Source organism: Lepidochelys kempii, chromosome 2 (assembly GCF_965140285.1).
Source record: "Lepidochelys kempii isolate rLepKem1 chromosome 2, rLepKem1.hap1, whole genome shotgun sequence".
In the NCBI taxonomy this organism is placed as follows: Eukaryota; Metazoa; Chordata; order Testudines; family Cheloniidae; genus Lepidochelys; species Lepidochelys kempii.
In genome coordinates this window covers 36,538,716-36,562,024 of record NC_136381.1, presented here as the reverse complement: position 1 = coordinate 36,562,024, position 23,309 = coordinate 36,538,716, and the positions used below count along the sequence as shown (strand labels likewise).

At 37.5% G+C, this 23,309-nt stretch overlaps 1 protein-coding gene across 41 annotated transcripts in view; it reads left to right on the top strand.

The window, feature by feature from the left end:
* RIMS2 (regulating synaptic membrane exocytosis 2) overlaps nt 1–23,309 on the top strand; it is a 748,363-nt gene that overhangs the window by 164,068 nt on the left and 560,986 nt on the right. For 33 of the 41 annotated variants that reach the window (XM_078851433.1, XM_078851460.1, XM_078851434.1 and 30 more), the window contains 2 exons: nt 12,558–12,768; nt 21,653–21,664. In XM_078851433.1, coding sequence (XP_078707559.1) covers nt 12,558–12,768; nt 21,653–21,664 — 223 coding nt within the window. The remainder of the gene's footprint in view (nt 1–12,557; nt 12,769–21,652; nt 21,665–23,309) is intronic. The other 8 variants (XM_073330351.2, XM_078851456.1, XM_078851459.1 and 5 more) reach the window with 1 other exon arrangement.

Sequence of the window (23,309 nt, the reverse complement as noted above, 5' to 3'; positions counted from 1 at the left end):
AGAGAAGATTTCATCATTATATCTTAAGCTGAAGAATTCAGAGCCTAATTCCTATAGCCAACTTGTTAGGGAAGACTTATTCTATCTTTCAGGCAAAATCCTGCATAGTATTTGTTTTAACTTCCAAAGTGCAGTAGTCCAACCAATAATACAGAGACCATCACTTGACACTTCTAACCTTGCCAGTTACTGTCTGGTGTATAACCAAACTGTTCTAAACAATTAACTCCAAAAGCTAGGAAAAAAAATCCTAAAACCACCAGTTAGCTCTAAAAAAAACTAACGAGGAGTCCTTGCGGCACCTTAGAGACTAACAAATTTATTTGGGCATAAGCTTTCGTGGGCTAGAACCCACTTCATCAGATGCATGGAGTGGAAAATACAATAGCAGGTGTGTGTGTGTGTGTATATGTATATATATATAGTATATATACTACTATATACATAGTACATGAAAAGATAGGATTTGCCTTACCAAGTTGGGGGTCAGCATCTTGGATGTCTCCCAGTCAGGCTTCCTGCCAAGGTCTGGGATTGATATAGCACTTACTGGTCTTGATCGAATAAATCTGTATTCATTCCACTGGATCTCTTTATGACATTTGATACTGCTGATCACTGAATTCTCTCTCCAAGAGGCTACAGGGGTCTCTGAAAACGTGCAGAAATGGCTCAAGTCCTTTTCTCAGACCAAACTGAGGGTCTCAATAGGTAACTGTTCCTCTGCCTTAAGAGCCTTCACCTTCTGGAATCCAGAAATAATCAGTCCGTCCTGTCTTCCATCTTTCAAGGTCTCTCTCCAGATATTCAAAAGCCCTCTGTGGGCATGGACCACCCAACCTAAGATAGCATCTTCCTTCACAGCCACAACCATGACCTTTTGTAGTTACATTCCACTGAAGCCAAAAAAACTGTTGACCAGTCAGATGGAGCTCATGAACTTTACAGAAGCTGGTTCTAAACTATGAAACACAAGAGAGAAGAATGGCCACAACTTAATGCAAATCTCACCTCTTGAACTTAGCTTTCACACAATTGATTCTTCACGTAGACACATGACAATCCTTCTTCTCCCTTACAAAAAATCTATTATTATTCGCACTTACTCTTACGTGTGTTGAAAACATGGGAGTGGGAGAGTGAGAAAATTTTGTTATTACTCAACACTTGGGAAGTGGTCAGACACTAGGTACTTATACTGCCCCATCATCATAGATGGGTAATGATCTGTTTTGAGAAAGACTTCTGTTCATTTTTATTGGCCCTTTCAATTGTCCTTCTGGGAATATGTTTCCACTCTACACGTCTCCCATTCTTTTTACTCAAACCTTACCTAAAAATGGTACATAAGCACTTTCAGATTCAGAATTCAATAAACTTCTCCTTGAACTGATAAAAGAACTAAAGTCAGATGTGGATGAAATTTTAGATACTACAGTGATGTGGTCATATAATTCAAGACTATCATAATGCATATGCACAGAGAGGCCAAATTAAGGTTGCGCAGGCAAACTTAATTCTGACATCTACTAACTTTTGAACATTTGACTTTACAATTGTAATATTCTTGTAATGTGATCTTTTTGGATGTAATATTCTATTTTTATAAAATACTGAAAAAAACCAATAGCAGTTCTATCATGGAAGTACATTTCCCCCCCACATGGGTCATCAGAAGGGTCTGGACCTTGTATGCACAGCATAGACTTCTTCCATTTGAACTAACAGAGTAACTGATAGCAGGAGTAGGCTGGTATCCTCTGTGTGTACCAGCCACTACATAACGATGAAACACACACTTTGTCAGTTCCTGCCTCCCACTCTGCCTAGCCACTACTCCCACCCCCAGCTCCTGCCTCCTTCTCCCTCTACATCTATGCCATGACCCAACCCTCAGCTAGGCTATGCCTACTGTGAGGAGAGGCAGAGGCAAGCAAACATAATGGAAATAGCCTTAAATTTTAAATTGTAAAAAGGAAAAGGTCAGAAATTTGACAGGAACAGTAATATAAATAATAGAGTAATATTATAATATAATAATATAAGGTAACATTAAATACTTACAAACATAATAAACTATAAATTACCATCACAATCAAAGTACATTTTTCAACAATATGTTGTGTCATGCCAGGAGGTGCTGCAAAGTTTCCCTGGCTGCAAAGTCCAGTTTCATCCCAGCTGTCCTGCTTTCGCCTCTTTCTGGCTTGCAATGTTCCTTTGCTTCAAGGATGACTGCACCTCTTTCCAACAGCTCCACCTTCAAACTAGGGCCACGCATGTTCACCAGGAACCCAAACTGTATTTCTTATGATGGTGTCCCAGTGGTCAACCTCACTGATCATACACGTTGCAGCCTGGCTCCTTGCATATTGCCCTTCAAAGTCAAGCTTCCTCTCCCCAGCTTCATCACAAATCCTCTTTTTACCCCAGCACTGCTTCTTTCACCTCCTTTTGCTCTAGCCACCTTCTTGCTATCCACTTTGGGCAGATTCTGAGACCCCTTCCCAGCTTGAGCTGCCATCTTATCTCTCCCAAGGACAGCATTCTATGCTGTTGCATCACATCTCTAGGCCCTGACATTACACCTCTTGGTCAAAACTGCAGCAGGTGTTAGTGCCAGGGCAAGGGTTACTACACCTATACAACCCTTTCCCCTTTCACTTGATCTTGCAAACTCCCTTTCCCGTGCCATTTCTCATCTCTCTGTATTCAAATCAGGCAGTTTCTGCCTCTGTCTCTTCCCTGCTCTCTTGGTGCCTTCAGGAGGAGTATCAAGAATACAAGAGAGACAGTTTCCCTGCTCTCAATTCCTGTGCCTGACACTACCATGGCCCCTGGCCACCTGGAGGAACAATATCAGGCAAAGTCCTGCTCAGCCCCTACAGTCCTGGAATGGAGCATGTTCAGTGCAGAGGGAGTCTTCAGAGAATTTAGTTGCCAAACTTTTAACATATGTCTGCTGAATATGTGCTTGCTGAGATTTTTCAAAGTCTCATATCTTGGCCAGATTTGGGCAGATTTTTCCAGGGATGGGAAAAGGCTAATCCCTGACACCAGGATGACCCTCTGCTAAATTTGAAGTCCATGCGCCAAAGTGTGGAGATGCTAGAGCTTTCAGCAAAACAAATTATACATTTTTAAAAACATGGGTATAATAAAAGCATTTTCCCCTAATCTCATTCTTGGAAATAGCAGAACCAGTTTTGCTGAATCCTCCTGCAAAAATTCAGCCTGAGCATGGAAAATTTCTTTCCAAATCATTAAACATAGGCAAAGTTTTAAGCAACTAAAAACAGAGTATTATAATGGGAGGTGTTGAGCAACCTTAAGTATAGGTGGTGCTATCAACTCCTCTTTTTTGTTCATCAGAAGGTATGAGCTAATCTTTTGGGAGATTTAATCAATGCTATTCAAAGACCTGAGAGTTGGTGATAAACTATAAAGCTGATAGTAGACTTTCAGTCTACAGACTGATAAGAAAGACTTTATTGTGGGATAGGTAATAGAAAATTGAAAACGGCTAGCTTGCAAAGTATTTTAGTACTGCTTATTTTGAAAACCACATTAATTTTAAAACAAAAATAGTGAGCTAAATTCTGCTCCTCTTATCCATACAATTATTCCCATTAAAGTCAATAAGACTTCTCAAGTGAATAAGATGAATGGCATTTGATCTTTTGTCTGACAAATTTGCTTGAATTTTTTTGAATACTTTGCTAAAATGATAGACAAGGGTGAAATAGTATGTAGAAAAGCTTCAGATTCTGTTCTACACAGCAAATTAATTTACAAAATCAGAAAGAATTGTGTGAGGAACTGTTGAAATGAAAAAAAAAAGTTAGATACCTGATGGAGATGTGGAGAAAATATGCCTTGTAACATTATTTTTGTCTTTTTGTGTGTGTGTGTGTGTGTGTGCGCGTGCACACGCACATCCGTGTTTGCGTGCACATGTGGGGGAAGGGGAGAGAGAGAGTACTTTTTTTCCCTGCAGAAGTATATACTATACATTTTCTAATTGGCACACAACTAAGACAAAATAATATGAATTCAGTTCTGAGTTTCAGGAACAGGATATTCAAGCTTCATGGTTGTACCCTGCAAAAGTTAGTCCTTTGTGGAAAAGAAATACATTTTCTGAATATGATCAAACTGTGATTTGACTCTTCTGGCCTTCAAACAGCCCTCATTCCCAGTCTCACCATACTCATCATCAGAAGGAAGCTCCTCACAGATCAGATCCACCAACTTAAAGCGGCACAATGGATACAAAACCTGAAGATGTCTCTCCACTACTACAATGATCAAATATACACCACAACACCTTTCAAGATCCAGGAGTCCTACTCATGCCTATAACAATGTGTTGTACCTCATCCAGTGCACTAAATGCCTGAATAACAACTATATGGGTGAAACCAGACAATCACTTACTCTCAAATGAATTCACAGAGAAAAATGATAAAAGACAAAAGCACCATATCACCTGTGGGCGAACACTTTTCACAAAATGATTGCTCCATATCAGAGCTCTCAGTTCTCATCCTCAGAAGAAACCTACACAATACATTAAAAAGAAGAGCCTGGAAATTTAAATTCATATCTTTGCTAGACACTAAAAATCATGGTCTTAACAAAGACACTAGATTTATGGCTTATTACAACAATCCATAACCCATTAACTGCCCTTTTTTGTTCTATGACTGTAGTGGTGTTTAATGATCCACTTCACCTTGTATAGTCCCTTAGAATATGTGTTAACTACTTATATTAGAAAGTCTGTTTCATCTTATATTTAGCTGTGACACTGGGAGTACCTTTCCCAGACCTGAAGAACTTTCACCAACAGAAGTTGGTCCAATAAAAAATATTACCTCACCCACCTTGTCTCTATGACCAAGCTAAACATTCTTAGGTGAACATATGAAGATGTGGACTCAGTGAACTGATATAACCCTTGTACAGCAGCCTGAAGTGTTCATTCAGGTTATTTCTGCTGTACTTTGTCCTGATATTGGGAGAACATTGATGCCAAATTATAAAGTGATTACTTCTAATGTGCTGGCACCAAGCTCCAGAGAACTTTCAGACAGAAATATTGTGTGTAGAGACCTGAATACAGATAATATGAATAAGCTTTAATTTTATTTGCACAATATTTTATGAAAATTCAGTGTTACAAAATTCTTATTAAATTCTGTGCTATTATAAAAAAGCAAACTTTATTATCATGAGGTGACATTAGACATTTACTTTTTGTTTTAAGCCACTGTCTGTGAGACCTATGAGAAATAGTAGATATTGAAGTATAAAATAAAGTGGTTCAAGTAATTTTATGAGTTTCCTAAACTGAGGACTTTACAGTTTTTGTTCAGCTATGATTATTTAATCTGGGTTGCTCTGTTAATTAAGTGAATGCATACAACATGTGTTTTAGAAGTATCTGTATGAAATTTTGTCCTATGATGTTGTTTTTTTGCCCTCTGACAACTGTCAATACAATAATCTATGTAGTATATTCCTTCAAATAGAAAATATTAATAAAGGAGAGAGGCAATACATAGGTTGTTAAAAGTGCATATAGTTTTAGTTTTGTATATGACCTTGAAAGAGAGTCAGAGGCTACTAGTAAAACAAAGTACTCGTGTATGGCAATGAGAAAGCTATTTGAATATATTTGGCTTTTGGAATGGCAAAGGGTTTGTGCTTTTTATGTAGATAAGTATAAATTAATGAGACCAGTGACAAAATAAATAATAATAATAATAGAAGCTTTAGTTTACAAAGAAGCACAATGCTTAATGGACTAAAACCTACACTCGAGGTTCATTACAGACAACACATTTTAAATCGAGAATACAATGTTTGGCAGGAATACAGAGGCAAGCAAGCTCTCAAAGATTACATGTATTATATGGAAATGTGCCATACTGCTGGTATGTTTATATACTATAGTGTATATAACATGTGGAAATGTGCCAGATTCCAAACATTTTCCAGAGTCAAATTCTGCTTTCATTTACACCCATGCAGCTCCACTGAAATCCAGTGGTCCATAGACTGTATTACTCTCTCTCTCTGTGTAGACTACATTTCCCTCTTTCATATTTTATAACAGCAAATGAGCAGAATTTAGTTGATATAAAGTGCTAGAGCAACCACCTATGACAATTTTATTCATTTACTATCATTACAATACAAGAAGGACATTGCTATTAAAATTCTTAGTGCAACCTGTATATCTTGGGGTTTAATGTGCTTGTGAACAGGCACACCCTATGAATTATATATTTAACAACAAGAACCATTATTTTCTGGCTTTGGGGATTTAAAATTTTTCATATTTTATTTTTCCCCTCTCAAGGAGTATTGGGTGTCATAGAAAAAGTGAAACTGTAATGTATTCTGTTCAGGACTGGAAGTGTGCAAAAATGAAAAATAATAAGTGAAAACAGTTATCAAAATAAATTTGGATTTCAAAAATGTAGTTCAAGCTTTTGGGAAGTTCAGTTTTTACATATTTTTTTTGAAGTAATTTGCCCTTCCTTAGTTTTCATATGGCCAAGACAGAGACAGCCAATCTTAATTTTTCCACAAAAACAGAATTACTGGAGAAGAACTACACTTGATGGCTTTGAAAATCTCTAAAAGTGGCTTGAGTACAGAATAAGTTTGTGTATTCCTTTCATTCCGCTGAGACAGTGAAAAAGACACAGGCACTGAAACGTTGTTGTTTGCTTTAGGGTTGCTACAACAATTGTTTGTCTGTATTTGAAGGAGGGACAGTATATAATGATATAATTGTAAGTTATTGTAATCATAAACATTAAACATGTTAACATGAAGAACATTTAGAGACCGTTCCTTGTGCACTAAAAACTCCTGAGGAATCCAGTGGGAGTTCTGAGTGCATGAGAAATTCAAGATAAGGTTAAGTGTTAACCTTATCCATAGTGTTAAGTTTTGTAAGGCATAAAAAGTATAAACTGAGATATTGACATTGTAATTATTTCCTGGTAAATTGCGTAATAGCAAGTTGATAACCCACTAAGAGTAATCTGTTATACCACTCAAGATCTGGGGTGAAATCCTGGCTCCATTTAAAATAATGGAGTTTTGCTGTTGAGTTAAATGGAGCTAAGAGTTCACCCTAAAATTCAACTTGAGCTCCCTCTGAAAATTGGATCATATATTTAAGTAGCTAGAAAGCTTGTGAGTCAGTGTAGTTCAGACTCACCAGAGTGCTAATGTTTTTGGGCCAATGAAAGCAGCAGCTAGAGTTGGATCTGAAGGTCTCTTATCCAGCCCAGAGTGGATGGGATAGCCATGTGTATAGCTGAGACACCTTCAGAAATTTTTTTAACTGAAGTGGTATGATAAAAAAACGATTTATTTTGGAAAGGGATTGGAACATTTTGAATTAAAGTATTTTGTATCTCAGTATTCAAAAATAATCAAGGAAATTGGACTCCCAGATTTAATTTCCTTTTGGAGATTGGTTGTATTACACTGTATAATGCTTCATGTGTATTGTTTTTAATAATCCAATCTGCAAAAAGTCTGGGAAAGATAAAGAATCAAACAAATGTGAAACCCTCATACACATTTTTCATTTTGCTTTAAGTGTACCATGTTTGTACTATTTCAGATTGTAAACTGTGTGAGACAGGAACTATGTCTTCTTGTGCATGTGAATTGTGCCTGACACAATGTGGGCCTTACAGGAATACATAAAATAAATATTAATAGATTACCGACATCTTTAGAGGCTAGAGACAAAACTCATTCCACTAGAGCTCAGGTAGCCTCAGCATCTTCACTTAAGCACATGCTCATCTCTGATTTCTTTCCCTTTTCCTTGGTCTAACAGAGCCAGAGTCTATCTATTCTTGCTTTTTATGATCACTGGCTTGAGCACTGAAAGGCTTTTGGCTTCAAGGGGATTACTTGTGTGCTGGAAGTTAGGCACATGCTTTAGTATCTTGCTGAGTTGGGGCCTATATGAAAGTGATCGTTTTAAGTACAAGTATCAGAGGGGTAGCTGTGTTAGTCTGGATCTGTAAAAGCGGCAGAGAGTCCTGTGGCACCTTATAGACTAACAGATGTATTGGAGCATAAGCATTCGTGGGTGAATACCCACTTCATTGGATGCACTTATGCTCCAATATATCTGTTAGTCTATAAGGTGCCACGGGACTCTTTGCCATTTTAAGTATGTTCATTTTGAGATTTGCTAATAAGTTTGATGTATAAATCAAAATGGTAAACAAAGTAAAAACTGCACATTTCTTATTGTTAATATCTTGTTTTGTTTGTTTATTATTTCCCTCATTGGAAAGGCCCCTGCTTGCCAGCTATTGTTGTTGTTGTTTACATAATGCAATAAGTAGGCCTTGTTTGGCACTTTATAAACCCAGAGTAGACAAGGGCCAGAATTTCCAAAACTGAGTGCCAAAAGTTAGGCTTCTGAATCACTTTTAGAATCACTGCAAACCTGTAGTTCCCATTTTCTCCAAAGTGAGCTGCACTTGTGTAAGTGAGCACAGATTTATCCCTTAGGATTTAGTTTAGTTATAGTACAAATAAGTAAGGAACAGGCTACACTGGGACATTAGTGTTTAGCCAAAAGAAGTGAATTTACAGGAAGAAAGAACCAGTGTCAGAAGAGACATGAAGATGAAAGTGTGAGGATACTAAGGAGAGAGGGTTGGCAGAGAAAATGATTGCTGAAAGTTGGTAGGAGTGGAGCTGTGCAGAGCCTTAATGGTGAGGACAAGGAGTTTGAGCCTAATATGGAAAGAGTCAGAGCGTGAAAGTGATTCCAGGAGGAGGGAGGGTGAATGGAGAGAAAGATTAATCATAGTTCAGTAGACCCACAATATTTCATAGTAATGGCTCAAACCATCTTAGTAATAATACCATTGTAACTGTATTTGTATTGTGATTGTAGTGTAGTGTAGTGTGTTGGAGCAGTACTGTAGAACAATGGTTAACGACTTTTTCTGGGTTTGCAACTCCCAGAATGCAAAAATAAAAATAAAAAAAATAAATCATCCTGCGATGCACCATATTCCACAAGTCTGTGGGGTATAGGTTATGGGACTAAGCCATGGGAGGCTTTTGGGTGCCTGGAGTGGGACAGCTTCTTCTGCTGTCAGGTGATAGTGTTGCTGAGTGGGTAGAAAAAGCTGCTGGGGGCGTCTGGTAAACATGCTTTTTCTTTGTTGTGAAGATGAGTGTTGTACAGGTGGGAAGGCTGAGGAGCAGTAGAGAGCTACTCCTGTAGAATTCCAGAGGGTTATTGTTTCTTTTTAATAAGCATCTGACCTCTTAGCTAGAATCCCTTCCAGCTGTTGGATATCAACTGAGATATATGCGAGTTCCAATCTACAATATGCAGCCTCAGCATGTATGTCAGATACCTAGGCATGAAGTCAGTAGCCAATTAAATCAAATTCTTGTTTCAGTATGTCCATTTGTATGAGATTGTATATAATGCATTATATATACTGTAATTTTATGTAGTAAAACTATCCAGTATTTATGCATGGGTGTGACACTCACACAATTGCCCCTCCCCTTACACTGCCCATATATAATATACATAAATGTATAGCAACATCATTGGAGTGTTGTGAGTTACAGGAGGGGAGCAGATCTGAATAAGCTGTCACCTCCTCGGGGGTGCTTCCACTATCCATGTCTTTAAAATCCTGTTTTAAAAAAAATAAAAATATTAATTTTTAACAGTTTTCAGTAGGGTATTGATTTACTTGCTGACTCAGCAAGATTGTGTATCAATCATGATCATCACCTCCTTTTTCCCACATCAGGTTTGGTAAGGTTGAAGTAATGAGCAAATTCTATCCATTGAGCCACCATTTGAGCCTGTTGGAGGGTTGGCTAGATGGTTTTATATACTGTGTTATACCGCTGTCTCTTTGGACATCCACAGCCTCTCTCACTGTGCACTCTTCCATAGAGAACTATTTTGGGTAGTCAGTACAGGGTCATACTAGCAACATGGCCAAACTATTATAGTTGGCACCTTTTTAAAGATTATAGTCACTGCACATTCACTCTTTAACAGGTGTCATCGTTTCTTAGTCTGGTTAGCCTTGTCAACTCTAGGATATGATGGAGGCACCCCTCATTTCAAATGTTTGTGGCTTTTGCTTCAGATGCTAGCAAATCTGCTATGTTTTCATTGGAAATTGCAGTGGGAGTTAATGATGACGGCTTGATCATTATCTCCTGCTATGTGCTTCCTACGCTTACATCAGAGAGTTCTTGAGCGAACGTATTGCCAGGGAGCCGGAAGCAGTGAAGTGGAGCAGGTCATTCTCACTCATGCCTAGAGAGTCACAGGATTTCTGTGGTTTCAGAGGAGCAGCCATGTTAGTCTGTATCCGCAAAAAAAAAAGGAGGACTTGTGGCACCTTAGAGACTAACAAATTTATTTGAGCATAAGCTTTCGTGAGCTACAGCTCGCTTCATCCGATGATATATCCGATGAAGCGAGCTGTAGCTCATGAAAGCTTATGCTCAAATAAATTTGTTAGTCTCTAAGGTGCCACAAGTACTCCTTTTCTTTTTGAGGATTTCTGTGGGATTTCTCAGTGTATCTTGTGATATATACTTTTTATAGTGGTATGCTCCCTTTTACCTTCTCAGAACCATGATCAGCATGACCCCAAAAAGGATGTTCTGGGAATTCCATGTCATTGACTCCATAGCATTTTCGTAATAACTTTTCCTCTGCTGCAGGTTTTCCAATGGAGGGGATGATATAAGCTATTGTATCATATTTGCTCCCCCCAGCCAGATTCAGAGAATGAATAAGAATCTTCTTGCAATTACTGCTTGTGTCTATTGGAGCTGGCTGTGGTGCTGGGTACCAGCACTGAGAGCAGTGCACTCTTCGAATCATAGAATCATAGAATATCAGGGTTGGAAGGGACCTCAGGAGGTCATCTAGTCCAATCCCCTGCTCAAAGCAGGACCAATCCCCAACTAAATCATCCCAGCCAGGGCTTTGTCAAGCCTGACCTTAAAAATCTCAAAGGAAGGAGATTCCACCACCTCCCTAGGTAACACATTCTAGTGCTTCACCACCCTCCCAGTGAAAAAGTTTTTCCTAATATCCAACTTAAACCTCCCCCACCACAACTTGAGACCATTACTCCTTGTTCTGTCATCTGCTACCACTGAGAATAGTCTAGAGCCATCCTCTTTGGAACCCCCTTTCAGGTAGTTGAAAAGCAGCTATCAAATCCCCCCTCATTCTTCTCTTCCACAGACTAAACAATCCCAGTTCCCTCAGCCTCTCCTCATAAGTCATGTGTTCCAGTCCCCTAATCATTTTTGTTGCCCTCCGCTGGACGTTTTCCAATTTTTCCACATCCTCCTTGTAGTGTGGGGCCCAAAACTGGACACAGTACTCCAGATGAGGCCTCACCAATGTAGAATAGAGGGGAATGATCACGTCCCTCGATCTGCTGGCAATGCCCCTACATATACATCCCAAAATGCCATTGGCCTTCTTGGCAACAAGGGCACATTGTTGACTCATATCCAGCTTCTCATCCACTGTAACCACTAGGTCCTTCTCTGCAGAACTGCTGCCTAGCCATTCGGTCCCTGGTCTGTATGTATGGGATTCTTCCGTCCTAAGTGCAGGACTCTGCACTTCTCCTTATTGAACCTCATGAGATTTCTTTTGGCCCAATCCTCTAATTTGTATAGGTCCCTCTGTATCCTATCCCTACCCTCCAGCGTATCTACCTCTCCTCCCAGTTTAGTGTCATCTGCAAACTTGCTGATGGTGCAATCCACACCATCCTCCAGATCATTTATGGAGATATTGAACAAATATCTGTAGTCTTCTGTAGTCTTTCCTGTACTTTCAGGGCATCTTCCGCTGGTCCCCAGGGAATGAAGGGGCAATGAAGGAAACAGCATGACATGAGTGCAGGGGGATGAGGAGCAGAGTGGAGACAGCAACCTAACTCTCTTTAGCTTCTAGTAAAGTCTCCACATTCCCCAGTCACCGCTGTCTATTTCCAAGCTCCATTTCTGAAAGTTGTAAGGGATAGTCTAATGTCTCTATCTGTGCCCTTCCCACTGTTCTAGGGCACCCTGAAGGGGAAATAAGTGACAATTTTGCTAACATTCAAAAATCAAAGAGACAGCGGTATAACACAGTATATAATTACTGTTATGTCTGCCAATAGTGGGTCACACACTAGAGAAGCATTAACTAATTAGTGAAGTCCCCTTTATCGTAGCTGGACTTACTGTGTATGTGATTTGCACATGATCACATCCAAGACTCAACCTAAGCCCCTTATGTTTAGTCCTGTTAAAATGGATGGTAAAAGGTAGAACTTCATGTAACATATGAAGTAAGTGCATTATGTATGCAATCAATTACATTTTTTCAGTTTTCTCTTTACTGTGGTATTTCTTATTTAAATTTGTTTTGAAAATTGATGAACAAATTTATGCATGAACCTGAATAAAGCAACTTTTCATTGATCTGTTTTCTTCTGCAGGAAATTGCATCAACAATTTGAAATGTATAAGGAGCAGGTGAAGAAGATGGGTGAAGAATCACAGCAGCAGCAGGAGCAGAAGAGTGATGCCCCGACCTGTGGTATCTGCCACAAAACAAAATTTGCCGATGGCTGTGGCCATAACTGTTCATATTGCCAAACTAAATTCTGTGCACGTTGTGGAGGAAGAGTGTCTTTACGCTCAAATAAGGTATGGAATTTGTTTAAAATAAATATCACTGAATTTTCATATTGATGTTGCTTAATGTGAAGTGTGATGTAATTTGGTACAGAAGTTCTTTGAAGATTATTATTGTAATTTGTCCACAGTTAGTTACTTTAGTTATTGGAAATATATCTGAAAAATGGATCTCCTAGGACATACCTGTGCCTGTCCACAAGTTCGGTATCTGTTGTTCAGAATCACTAGTAATGCCTTATGGTTATTACTCAAACAATTTTTCCTTCAAGGAGGAAACTGTTTTAGGTGTATTTAGGCCATTGTCCATTTGACAAAGAATCTTCATTAGAACTCTGGTCTACCTGTGGACCAGTGAATGTTGCTTTTAATTTAACACATACCACAGTTCTGCTGCAGGATCCATGTAAGTGGATCCTTGTGCCTGTGCGGATCCAATTACAAGATTAGCCCCTAAATATGGAAGGAAAGGAATTTATTTAGTGACAATCATGTTGGGGGAGTTAGAAGTTAGAGCAAGGAATTGTTCCTGGCTTTGCCTGTCCCAGGCTCACTTGGACAAGTCTTTTAGCTTTATTTTACCTCAGTTTAGTAATGGGTATTATAATGTTTAGCTATCTCCATAGTGTCATTTGAGGGAGCTAATTAAACAATGCTAGTAAACTGCTTTTTTCTTCTACAAAGCAATACAAAATGCAAAGTATGTACAGGGAAAAGAAATCACTTTTTTTTTTTTGCTTTTGAGAATGTATGCTTCATTTAAAAAAGATTAGTGTGCTAAGAAATAATACTCAGAGCTATCATAATGATTTGTATTATGAGAAATCAAGTGGACTGCCAGGTTGAATTTAAAAAAATACTTAATTAAAACAAGTACAGCAGAAGTCAAGTAATTACCAAAATATTTGAGTTTAGTAGAGAAATTAATTTACTAAAAATTTTAAATAAAATTCCCAAAGTGATGACTTGACATAAAATAGGGAATAATGGCGTAACAATGTAAATCACATTCAGCATAGAAGTCTGTCTCAGATTCAGACAGATTCAGATATTCAGGACACTGTTCTGAACTCTTCCTTTTTTATGTGAGTCTTTATGGGAACATGCATAATTATTTTCAGTAGAGTAATTGGCACAACATGCACATAGTATGCAGAGTAAGAGAAATTGGTATGTACTTTACAGGAAGTTGCTTTCTTTATCATATCATTAGGCTGAAAAACAGGGCAAATAAGGTTTAATATGTATGTCAGCAATGCAAGTTATAAATCAGAGTACACAGAAATCTGCTCACTGGTGGCTAAAAGTAGCTGGGAGTATATACATCTCTCAGGTTATGTTGAACATAATGAAAGTCAATTAAAATATATTTTTAAAGTTTTTGTAGAGCCTTTTATCCTGAAGGATCTCACATATAATTATTACTTTTGATAACTAAATAAGTTTACAACAATATTTTTGGTATAGGAAATACAATCAGTACTGTAATAATTTTATCTAGTTATCAAAGGCAAAATTGGACAGTCTTTATTGCTGTACACTCAAACATCATGAGAAGACACCTCTGTGATGGGAAAGTATCACCAATTGGCACCCAGAAAAATGCTCTGAAATGTGGGGATGCTACCTGCACGTTTTGTCAATTACTCTGTTGAAGGAAATCAATTTTACTGGCAGAAAGTGAAATTGACAAGAGCCTGCCAGGCAGTTGGGAAAGTCAAAATTGTAAGAAAAACTGAAATTTCCCCACTGAAAATTTCAGTTATGCAAAAAAGATAGTTTTTCATCAGAAAAAATTTCTGATATAAAATTTTTGATCAGTAGTTGCCTCTTTTTTTACCTGTATCCTCAAAGTCCATCAGATTGATCATTTAAGATATAAGAAGAGGGAAGCTGTACTTACAACCATGGAGTAGATGACAAACGATTGAAACACAGCCTTGTGATAGTTCATTCTAAGACTGGGTTGCTTTTATTTCCTGTGTCTAAAATAAGATCATTGATGGACCTTTTTGATCTCTTTCCATAATTCCAAATGCATCCAGGTTTATGTCAGCTTTTGCTGCTATACACATCAGTGCAGGTCATGTAGAGGTAGAGGCAGCAAGCATTGGAAAAGGAAGTTGCTGAAGTGCAAAGCAGCCACAATTGCCCTTCTCTTAGGCTATGTTTACACTATAACCTATGTTGGTATAACTTATGTCGCCCAGGGGTGTGAAAAATCCACCCCCCTGAGCGACATAAGTTATACCGACATAAGCACTCGCGTGCACACCACTATGTTGGCGGGAGAGCTTCACCCGCCGACATACCTACTGCCTCTCTGAGATGGTTTTATTATGCCCATGAGAGAGCTCTCTCCTGACGGCATAGAGTATCTTCACCAGATATGCTGCAATGGTGCAGCTGTATCCTCAGGCCTCGTAAAGGTACTCAGAGTGTCACAGCTAAATATAAGATCAAACATATAGTTCAGCATAAGTAATTAATGCACATTCTAAGGGACCATTAAGTGTGATGTGGCCCTTTAATACCATGGTAGTCAGAGGACAAAAAAGGGGATTAGTGGGTTACAAATCGTTGTAATAAGCCATAAATCCAGTGTCTTTATAAAGACCATGATTTTTAGTGTCTAGTAAAGTTATGAATTTAAGCTCCCAGTCTCCTCTTTTGAAGGTGTTGTACATATTTCCTTTGAGGATGAGGACTGAGAGGTCAGATACGGAGTGGTCGTTTTGTGAGAAGTGTTCACACACAGGTGATATGGTGTTTTTGTCTTTTATCATTTTCCTGTTTACGTTCATTCGAGAGCGTAGTGATTGGCTGGTTTCACCCACATGGTTGCTATGGGACATTTAGTGCACTGGATGAGGTACAACACGTGATATCAATGGTCCTATACATGCCTCTTGAAAGGTGTGTTGTGGGGGGCGGGTATTGATCATTGAAGCAGTGGAGATATGTCATCAGGTTTTGCATCTGTTGTTCTGGCAGTGTCTGGTGCTGCTTTGAGCTGGTGTGTCTTGGTCTATGGGCAGCTTGCTTCTGATGATGAGCTTGGAGAGGTTGGGGGGTTGTTTGAAGACCAGAAGAGGGGGATCAGGAAAGATTTCTTTCAGGATGGGGTCCCCGTCGAGTATGGGTTATAGTTGTTCAGTGTTACCCTGCAGGGGTTCCAGTGTGGGGTGGTAGATGAGAACTAAAGGCATGCAGTTGGAGAGGGGTTTATTTCTATATTGAAGCAAAATCCGCTCCGATCACATACCCCTAGTTGTCACGGGACAATGATACAAGACAAAAGTACCTTATGACTAGTGGATGAACACTTTTCACAAAACCAACCCTCTATATCTGATCTCTTAGTCCTCGTCCTCAAAGGACATCTTCACAACACCTTCCAAAGAGGAGCCTTAAATTCATAACTTTGCTAGACACTAAAAATCATGGTCTTAATAAAGAAACTGGATTTATGGCTTATTACAACAATTGGTAACCAGTTAAACCCCCCTTTTTATTCTGTGACTACAGGGGTGTTAAAGGGCCACATCACCTCAACTGATCCCTTAGAATATGTGCTAACCAGTTATACTAAATTATATGTTATATGGTTGATCTTGTATTCAGCTGAGACACTCTGAGTACATAAAAACATGACTTGAAATCATTAAGTTATGCATATTGTTAGTCTTTTTATCTGTGTAATTTTATTACTGTTGCCTTCATTCTTCTAGTCATTGTCATGCTCCCTGGTTGTCTTAATGTAGATTGTAAGCTTTTCAGGGAAGGGATTGTCTTCCTATGTGTGCATACAACACCATGTACAAAAAGACTCCTATTCTAATTGTGGCTTTTTGGGCACTACCACAATACAAATACTTAGTAACAATAAAAATATTTTTAGCGGCAATTCACAGATTACAAGGCCAAAAGGGACAACTGTGATCGTCTAGTCAGCCCTCCTGTTAACACAGGCCATGGAACTTCCCCACAGTGATTTTTAGAGCATAACAGGGCCAGAGCAAGATTTTAATTTTCAAGACATTTGGGAAAATGTAAGAGAAGCAACAATTTTTAGGTAACTTCCTGTTTTAAGAGACATCTCAAAGCATCCACAGCCATAGTGAGTTAAATTCTTTATACTGACTGGGTGAGCCAAACAGTGCTGCGGCTGGCCACATCCTCCTAACTGGGGATTTCATTGATGTTGGAGTCTCCACTAGATATAGAGATGGCTCTTATACCATCCTTCTCACGGGCTTCAGTGTCAGGTCTTAGTTGGGGGTGGGGAAGAGGAGTGGCTGGAGTGTGTTGTATTCTGGCTGCCTCAGTGGACAGTCCTTTGGGGACAGTTGCCTGCTGCCTCAGGTTAGAGCAGTTCCAGGGCTGCTGTAAACTGTGCTTCAGCCAAAGACCCTCTAAAATATCAAAATGCTCTAACTGGTTCCCTGACAGCCTCCCCCTCTGCTTTGCCAACTGCAAACTTTGTGAAAAAGAGAATCTGGCCAACTGAATATACATTTTTTGCATCTTATTATGAGACTACCTCTGATAATCAATTTTTCTGGGCATCTCGCATGATTGCTTGAGACATTTTGTAGTCTGTGGTATTGGCAATGACCAGGTGACTTGGATTTATTGGACATAATTTTAATATCACTTACACTCTCATAAACTTCATTCATTTAAATGGAGTTACTCCTGACTAATATTAGTGTGAGAGGAAAATCAGGCCATGCAATTTTTATTTGATTTTTAATTTTTTTTTTTTTACTATTGATGGGATAAAATGATTGGGATAAAACACGTTGTTCTTATAAGAGTGTTGTTAAGTTTCTAAAATTTTTATTTAAACCCTTTTGCAGCCTGAGTGGCGGAAGGTAATTTGACAGAGAACGCTCACTCACTTAGAAGTGCCTTTGAGTATTCAGATGACAATGGATTTGATTTGTCAAAGTTAAGAAGCTTTGTAAATTACACTTTGCAAATATGCAGAGCATTTTTAACAACAATCTGCTAACATGAGGCTCCACTCTTCACATATGTTCAGAGAACTGAGTAGTGACTGTAGATGTGTAAATTGCACATTGAATGAGGTTGGGCTACACAGTAAAATGTATATTGACTGGTACTCTGCACAGTGAACTGCACATTGAAAGAGGCAGTGCCAACAGGTGCATAGCCTTGTGCAACTGAAAAATTAAGTGCTGACACACAGCTTTCATGCACTGATAAGTTGGTGCCCAATTGATATTTTCAACAGCACAAAGTGCCAACTCAATGAGGCAGGATCAGTGTTTTGTTTTTGTACCCCTTCTCTTTTAGAGAGAGGAAAAATATATTTGTATTACATATATAACATACATATTTAACTTGTATGTAGATACAAGTGTATGTGTGTACCATGATATGTGTAATACAAAAATGTTTTTATTTTTGTACAGTGCCTATTGCAGTGTTTGTTGTTACTTTGGGACATTATTCAAGCTATTTACTATGAAAGAATAAGACTACTGCAGAGATGGTGTACTTCAAAGTTTCAGCAAATCACCTTTAGGGGTCAGGAAGGGATATTTTCCCCCAAATGTATTCTGTTTATTTATTTATTTTATTTGATCTCCTTCCTCTGAATCCTGTACTTCACACAGGATTCTCACTAACCCACCACATTCTGAGTTTGGAGGGATGTTTGTGAGATGGTGTGTGTGTGTGTGTGTGTGGGGGGGGTGTTTGGATTCTATTTGCTTACATCCCTTGCTATTTTGCTATGCATTATGTCCAGCTTCCTTTCTTTAAAATAAGAGTTGACCCTTGTTGTGACTTCTTGATTCTAACACAGTTCAGGATCTGGTGGAAGGATCTGGTCACCAAAGTACATGCAGTTGTTGATGTGCGCCTTTGTAGACTTACCACTGTCATTAAGAGGGTCAACATTTTTGAGCTGGGGAGGTTTCATGCTGGAAGCTACAAAAACAAAACGAGACTGCTTGGCAGGTCACTTCTACCACTAATTTGAACTTCCAGAACATATTTTTAAACAAATATTACACTATTTAATATGTTATCTTTCTGTGTCAGTCAGGTTAATCCTGAATAGTTGATTGTGCATTTTTTTGAAAGAATTAAACATGTCATGCCTGTTTTCTGTCTCTGGTTTGGTCTATATACAGTAATGCTATGTTGGCTGAATTGGAGTGACTTTTCTCCTCCTCGTGTATTTTGATTCATTTTTCTTGAAGGTGAAATTAAAAAAAATTTTTTTGCTAATGGTAAGAACTATTAAGTGTGAAACACAGATCAACAAAACAGCCAAAACTGTGAAAAGCAACAGTCTTCTATTTGTGCAGTTATGTTGGTATATATAGAAGACTATTAAAATATTTCACAGTTAAAGACTAGAAAATAAACTATAAATACATTAATAACCAAATTTTTTTAAATGAGTATCCAAGATTGACATAAACTTATTTAGGCCACTGGATGTAATTTATATTGGCTGTAACTTTTAAAATAAACTCAGGTAAGAGTGGGAAAATAATCCAGATGGGTCATAAAAGCAGAATTCATAAATGGATGTAGGTGCTCAGAGAATTATTTAAAAAAACCTGATAGTCTAAAGGGCATATTTTCTTAAAAACTAAGGGTATGATGCCAGGCTACATCAATTAATTGTGTGTGCGAATCATAGGTAGTGTGGGCCCTTCATTCTCTTAAAGAGAAAATACCTGCAAAACTGTTGAACAGCATAATTTCCAGTCAATTCCTGGAAATATTATTATTATAATAGCAGTACATTTTCCTGAATCTCAGGAATAGAGTTCATATACTGTAGGAGAGAAGAGTCCTTTGTAGTGGCAAATATGAAAAGATAATGTACAAAACCAGATATTAAAAGTTCTTTATTTTATTTTTAAGTAGCAATAATAATTTACTAGGAATAAACAGTTCTACCTCAAAGTGTTAACAGTTTGAACAGATAGAACAGACAGTAGTAGATGGAAAACAAGCAGGTATATGTGAGTAAACATGACCTCAAGCATCTTGTTTCTTAACCTCTTGCCTCTTTATTAATTTTACTTAATTTTAAATCTTATCTATTAATTATTTTTTATTGCCTAGCTCCTGTCTTTTATTTTATTTTAAGTTTTAAAACCATTAACTATCTTCTTTTTTAAACATTAATATCTATTTTACATTTTTGTATATTACCTTTTGCCCTTCCTTTTTTCTGTTTTTGTATATATTTTACCTTTAACCTTCCTTATGTTCTATATTTTTAAAATTAACCTTTTAGGTAATTTAGTCTTGTCAGGTTTCTATTATTTTAAAATTAAACCCACCTCCCTCACTCCTGTCTATTTCCGCCATTTTGGGGATTTGATCTATTCCCACCCTATTATTCTCCTTCACTGTCACTTGTCTATCCAGAACATCTTACTAGTGGCTGAGAGGCAGTCACAGAGAAAGCAGCAAAACAGGTAGGCACTTCAAGGTTCCATGTGTCCGAAAGTATGCATGACCTCTCCTACCCACCCTGAATCTCTTTGTTAGAAGCTCCTGGCATTGCTCATGCTACTTATAAAGTGGGGAGTCAGGGGCATAGAATATTCACATGGCTCCTCCATTCCCAGTCTAAATCTCTCCACTTTTGCTCCTGTGGGCCAGGGAGCCTTGTTATGAGTCCAGATCAAGGGGCAAAGATGGCCTGGTGCAGTACGGTTAAAAAATATACTTGCATGTACAGTGGTACACTTCAAAAATTCTGTGGTTTAAAAGACTTTATGATTTTCAGTGATACTCCCTACTTATATAATGGGGAATACCATTAGAAATGGTAACATCTTTCAAAATGCTTAAAATTTAACCCACTGTACTTTGACATTTTCAATAGCTAGTCTGTGAGAGCACAAACTGTATACAGATACCTGAATGAGAGCAGTAAAACAAATGGAGAGAGCTCATCTACTTAAGTGTGCAATTAAGTTCTTAATAGCATACCTAAGTTTAGTCAGTGTATTGGCAAGTGTAAGTAACTGAGTTATCAAAAATCTTTCCATTTATAAAGCTTTGTTCTCCATTGATACTAAATTGGTTGACTGAGGGATAGTTTTGATTTAAATAATTTTGAATATTTTTTGTTTTCTAAAATATGCTTCCTGTTACATTTTTAGGCAGCTAAAAAGACAACCTTCTCGCCAAGAAAAATAGTATGGCAATATTAATACAACCATATATTTTCATAAACATGCAAAGGAAAAAAGCACAAGACAAATACAGAATAAAGTATATTCTACATAACATATAATAAACAGTTGGTACAAATTTGTCTTAATTTACATCTATGATTCAGACTCTGATATTTTGTATGAGCTATGTCACTACCAGTCTCTTATTTCCAATTGCATTAGTCTATAATCCTTCAAAGAGATTTGCCCACCCAGAATCCCATTGACATCAAGCCAGTGGGCTTCTGTGCAAGTGTGCAAGGGTTCCATCTGTGCAATCATTAGTAGGATTAGGACCTATCACACCCGGGCCAAATCCTGCATTCTTTATTCACATGAGCTCCACTGACTATTTGTTTTAATAAGGCAGGTGGGATTTGACTGTTAAATTGTTTTTATTAAAATAATTTTCTTTGTGCATGTATTTGTACTTTGACTTTTTTTGAAAATGTAATTCATAAACCACTTGAAGAAAACCAATAAAATAACATCCCTTTCACCATATACTTTTCATAATTAGAAGAAACAAAAAGCTATATGTGAATCAATTTCTTTGAAATTTGTTTATTTTTACTAACAAATACTAGTTCTTGGTTTCAGTATGGAAATAACTGTCTTTCCTTCTTTGTCTTTTTCTGTCCTTTCTTTCTTGCTTTCATGGATATGAACTCCAGGAAGACAAAGTGGTTAGAGACTTTTTCTGTCTAACATTATTTATTTTGATGAGTATTCTTAATGCTAAAGGCTAGATTTTGCCCTCACTTATACAGATGGAATTCCCACTGAAATCAAAAGGATTTGCTCTTGTTTAAGTGAGAGCAGGAATGGGCCTTATATGTTTCATAATTATTCATCTTAAAAACCATAAAACTTTAAAGTGTTGTAGATATTATGCATGAAAATTCTTTTGTTAAGAAACTTGTGAGCATGCACTTTTTTCCTTCTTTAATTTTGTCATATTCTATATGTGCAGTTTAAAAAAGAAAAGAAAATGGATAATTGATGCAATACTAATGTTTTTCTTCCAAAAGTATTTGACAGCAATTTTACAACTTAAGTGGCACAAATTTGGTAATCTCAGCTTTATTCACAATGATACCTCTGATTGTATTATGAACATCCACATGGTTCAAATTTAATTTTTTATTACATTTTATCCTTCTGATTTTGAGGGAAGGCCCCTCAGTAGTTTGAGTTTTTTTCACAGTAATTCAAACATTAATCATCAAATATCATCAAGAAAATATGTCTATCCTAAACTTTTAAGAATGAACAATTTACTAGATACTATTTAATCCCTATAATATTGTGGAGTTAAGAATTAGTATTTAACTTATTTTTATTTTTTAAACTAAATTGTAAGCATATGTTTGTCATCCACAAGTCCTGGTGCACATATTATATTGAGCATAATGTTGAAAGGATGTTAAAAGTTATGCATGCTACTAATATTTTGCTAGTTTGTTTTGTGAATACTAAACCTAAAGTATTCTCTTAAAATACTGATTTTATTCTAGCTATGTTTAGGAGAGGATGTGTAAGAGAATATGAATATGCCTGGACAAATTTAAGCATTTATTGAAAGGAATTAAATTTAATTTAAAAAAAATACAAACAACAAAATATCCTGGCTAAACTAAATCTACTTTTCCATGAAAGTGACTGTAAACATTCTAAAATCAACTGCTAATATAAAAGCTCTTGTCCTCTAGTGCTTAGCAATTAAATCTCTGTCACTTGCAGACTAAAAAGTTTTTTTACAGTTTACATATGTCCAAATGGGGTACACATAGAACAAACACTCCCATTTAAATAAATGGGAATTTTCTACCACTTTTCACTGGGAGCTGTTTCAGGCCTCACAGCTTATGTCTACACAGCAATGAAAAAACCCTCACTGTCCTATGTCAGCTGACTCAGGGTGATGGTCTTGGACTATGGGGCAGTTTAATTGCGGCATGCCTGAGTTAGATGCACCTAGTAAGGCACTCACATACATTAGAGGATTCCTTCTTTGCTGTTGATGTGGAGGGAAGAGGCTTTCTATGCACTCCTATTTTCTTTTCTTACAGCACTCCTGCTTTAAACCGTTGTTTCCACATATTGTACTTCATGTGTACATTTCTGCTGATGTTGATGATGATAATGATGGTATAGTGAGAACAAATTAAAAAGCAAAAACAAATCCCAGTCATGCTTCAGTCTTGCATAATTGGATATAGCAAAATATGTTTGCCAAATGGAGGACCAAATCTGTAAGGAAAGAAATAATCTATTCTTCTTTAAGGGATGGTCCCTATATGGATTCCAAGATAGGTGCGCTTGCACCGG